The sequence below is a fragment of the Anastrepha obliqua genome, chromosome 2 (assembly GCF_027943255.1).
Source record: "Anastrepha obliqua isolate idAnaObli1 chromosome 2, idAnaObli1_1.0, whole genome shotgun sequence".
Classification (NCBI taxonomy): Eukaryota; Metazoa; Arthropoda; class Insecta; order Diptera; family Tephritidae; genus Anastrepha; species Anastrepha obliqua.
The window spans coordinates 107,277,719-107,282,069 of NC_072893.1; the positions used below are offsets into that span (position 1 = coordinate 107,277,719).

Consider the following 4,351-nt stretch of genomic DNA (forward strand, 5'->3'; position numbering starts at 1 on the left):
CTCACCAACGTCGCTTTCAAAAAAGTACGGACCAATGACGCCGCCGACCCAAAATCCACACCAAACTGTAACTTTTTGAGGATGCATTATCACCTGGTGAACCTCGTCTGGATTGGTGTCGTCCCATATACGGCAATTTTGTTTGTTAACACAGCCATTCATCCAAAAATGCGTCTCGTCACTAAAGAGGATTTTTCGCCCAAAACTGGGGTTCTCTTCCAAACGATTCGAAGCCCAGTCAGCGAACAAACGGCGTTGTCTATGGTCATCCACTTTGAGCTCCTGGGTCAGTTGGATCTTGTACGGGTGTAGGTTCAAGTCCCGACGCAAAATTCGCCAAGTTGAAGTCTGAGAAAGGCTAAGTTCTTGTGCAGTGCCTCGGGTTCTGCTGTACACTTTCACGGACCGCGGCAATGTTCTCGGCTGATCTTGCGTTCCTTAAACGTACGGGTGTTGACTGATTGATCGAGACGCTCGCTTTGCATGCCCCAGCACATCAATAACCGATGAAAATGGTGAGAAAGTAAAGAAAATTCTTATGGAGAATCATCGAATCACAATTAAAGAAGTGGCTGAGGATGTCCGCATATCGGTTGACTCATGCCATGCAACCTTTTCGGAAATTTTGGGCATGAAGCGTGTGGCAGGGAAGTTCGTTCCAAAATTGCTGACTTTTGGCCGAAAACAACGTCGCATGAGCATCGCTCAGGAATTGTTGAATGACGTCAACGATAATCCAGATTTGCTTAAAAGGGTCATAACTGGTGACGAATCATGGGTATACTCGTATAGTTATGACATCAAAACCGAAGCCCAATCGTCCCAATGGAAGAGTCCAAGAGAGCCAAGACCAAAAAACGCACGCCAAGTTGCATCAAATGTCAAGGTTCTGCTCACAGTTTTTTTCGATTACCATAAGGAGTATTACCTTGAAGTTATGCACCGTTTGGGTGAAGCAATACGAACAGAATGCTCGGAATTGTGGAAAATGGAAATTAATGGCTTTTGCAACATGATAATTCACCTGTTTACTCATATTTGCTTGTGAGGGATTATTTGGCCAAAAACAACACCGTATTCCCCGGATTTAGCTCCCTGCTACTTTTTCCTGTTCCCAAGATTGTAGAGATCCATGAAAGGACGGCGTTTTGCGACGATTGAAGAACTAACAACCGAATCGCTGAGAGAGCTCAAGGACATTCTCGAAAGTGCATATCAGAACTGCTTCGAGTATTGGAAGAAACGCTAGCACAAGCGTATTATATCTGAGGGGGACTACCTTGAAGGAGATAAAACAGAAATTGATGAAGAAATAAATATTTTTGAGAAAAATAAAAATTCACCTTATTCTTTGAACACACCTCGTATGTATATACACAGTATGTTCAATAAATAACAGATTTTTTTTATTTAAATCATGGAACATGCAGAGCTATCTATTAAACTTTGATCATATTGAAAAGGTACAAGCGTCAGCTTTCAACCGCAGCCAACTTCAGTAAATCGTTTGACAGGCTAAAAAGTTACACGCCTTTTATTGACAGTAAGTTTCGTGCTTGTGTCGTAAAAATACAATGGAGCAAAGAGCAAATATTAAATTCTGTGTTAAACTTGGAAAAACATTTAGTGAGACGTACGAATTGATGCATAAAGTTTATGGTGATGATTGTTTAGCTCGTTCAAATGTATATAATTGGTTAAAACGATTCAAAAATGGTCGTGAAGATTTGAATGATGATGAAAGACCTGGTCGTCCAGAAGCAAGTAATCGTGCTGAATTGGTGGAAAAAGTCCGCGACGGAAATTTCACTGTAAGAATGTTGGCTGAAGAATTAAATTCATCCACTGGTACTATTTGGGAAATTTTAACTGACGATTTGGGTAAAAGAAAGGTTTGTGCCCGCTTTGTTCCACACCAATTAAATGAAGATCAAAAAATCGCTCGTGTAGAGCATTGTAAAGACATCATTTCAACAGGTGAAAACGATCCAGATTTTCTTGATTCGATCATAACTGGTGACGAAACATGGTGCTTCAAATATGGCCCTGAAACTAAGCGTCAATCTGCAGAATAGAAGACGAAAACAATTGCGTTTTCAGAAGTCAAGAATCAAAAAAATGTTGATCACGTTCTACGACTCCAAGGGTATTGTACGCAAGGAATTTGTTGCAGAAGGTCAAACTATTAATGGAGAATACTATTTACAAGTTTTACATCGTTTGTGGTCAAGAATTGTTCGTGTAAGACCTGAATGCCCAGAGGGGAAACAGCTGTTTTTATTGGAGACTATTTTGAATAAAAAATAACTTTCAAATACAGTACGAGTACGATACGTGTTTTATTCTACATCTGAAAAGTTATGTTATTTATTGAGCATACTGTGTACATCAACCCATTGCAATACGCCCACAAACTGCACCATTTGAAAGTCAGTTATTCAGCAGGAACAACAGCTTGCGATTGCCACCAAATGTATGTATGATATGTGTGTATGCTGGTGCCGGCAGAATCATTGCTGCCTCAAATACATATCTAATAAGTCTGATTGTATGTATGTATATGTGTTTGTTGTTTTTTTTTTTGTTTTTGTTTTTTTTTTTTTTGTTTTTTGTTAACGAAGGGGGAATCTTTCTTAGATACCGTCAACTTAGACGGCATGCACGATTCATACTGCTTGCTAAGGGTACACCTCATTCGGGACCATGCACAGTCAGTAATTTTCATACTGTCTGGACTTGCAAAGCAGTACACCAACGTACTAAACCCTTGAACTCCGTCTCCTCCACCACTCTCCCTGCGAAACTGCTTCCACGTATTACTTCGCAGGGCTGGTTAGCTATATAGCTTCGTCAATGTCTATCGGCTAATGCGTCTCATTTGCTCAATGTATCTGAGTTCTTTTTGAATTCTAGTAGCGTATGCAGCTATCTCCTCCCACTTTTCTTCCGATTGCAACATGAACTCGACTACGTCAGTTGCATTAGGAATTATTATTCCTGTTCTAAGGCGTGGGCAGTGGAAACTGGCATGTTCCACGTCTTCTTCTACATTGCTGCACACAGGGCAGTAGGGGCTGCCATCATGCCCGAACCTATGCAGATATTTCCTAAAACCTCCATGTCCAGAAAAGAACTGTGTCGCATGGTAGGTTGTATCTCCAAAACTCCGATTTAGCCATGGTCGCAAATCGGGAATCAGCTCATAGGTCCATCGCCCTTTACTGGAGGTATTCCATCGGTCTTGCCACCTTGTTAGTGACACAAGCCGCTCTTCTTCTCTCACCGTTTTTTTATTTATTTCGGCATCCGCTGCACACCTGTCATAGACTCGCTTCATTTCACTCGCGAGAATGTCCGCTGGTATCATACCAGCTATGACAAACGCCGCGTCATCCGATATTGTTCTGTAGCCGCAACATGCCCTTAGGGCACTTAGCCTATATACAGACAATAGCTTCCTTTTGCTATCCTTCAGTTCCGCCGCATTTGCCCAAACTGGGGCTGCATACAGGAGGACTGAAGTGGCCACATTTGCAAGCAAATTTCTTCTAGTTGACTTAGGACCACCTATGTTAGGTAGGATCCTTGAGAGTGCCGCTTGTATGATAGCGGTTTTCTCTACCGCGTAGTCAATATGGGGCTTAAAATTTAACCTACAATCTATCATAACTCCTAGGTATTTCGGAGCCGGTTGTGAGGGAACAATTTGCTCTCCCACTCTGATTCTCATCTCCTCGACTTTTTTCCGACTTGTTATCAGAACCGTCTCCGTTTTTTGCTCTGCCAATTTGAGTCCCGCCTGTTCGAGCCAACCTTTCACTTGTTTTATCGCTCCATTTGTAATCTGTTCCACTTCCTGTATGTGCTTAGCCACCGTCACTATCGCTATATCATCCGCAAAGCCTATTATTCTTACCTCTCTGGATACCGCTAAGCGAAGGACTTTGTCGTACATGATATTCCAGAGTACAGGACTTAGGACCGATCCCTGCGGCACGCCAGCAGTAACTTTGTACCTTTTTGTTCCAGCACTGCTCTCATACATCAGTTCTCTATCAGAGAAGTAACTCCTTAATATCCTGAGAAGATACGGCGGAATGCCAATTTCATACAGGCTATTCAAGATGTGCGACCAGCTTGCCGAATTAAAGACGTTTTTGACATCCAGTGTGGTTACAGCAGAGTATTCCTTGCTGTCCCAACGCCACCGCTTTCCTTCTATTGCCTTAATAGCCGCTTTGACAACCGTAGTAACTGCATCAATCGTCGAACGGTTTTTCCGGAAGCCAAACTGCATTGTACTCAATGCTCCCTTCCCCTCTAGTATTGGCAATAGTCTATTGCAAATAAT

The 4,351-nt window shown here is 42.2% G+C and overlaps 1 protein-coding gene across 1 annotated transcript; it reads left to right on the top strand.

The window, feature by feature from the left end:
- Positions 1-1,574: 1,574 nt before the first annotated feature.
- Positions 1,575-2,075, top strand: LOC129238325 (protein GVQW3-like). The gene has a single exon (XM_054873359.1). The coding sequence runs from the start codon at positions 1,575-1,577 to the stop codon at positions 2,073-2,075; it is 501 nt and encodes a 166-aa protein (XP_054729334.1).
- Positions 2,076-4,351: the final 2,276 nt, after the last annotated feature.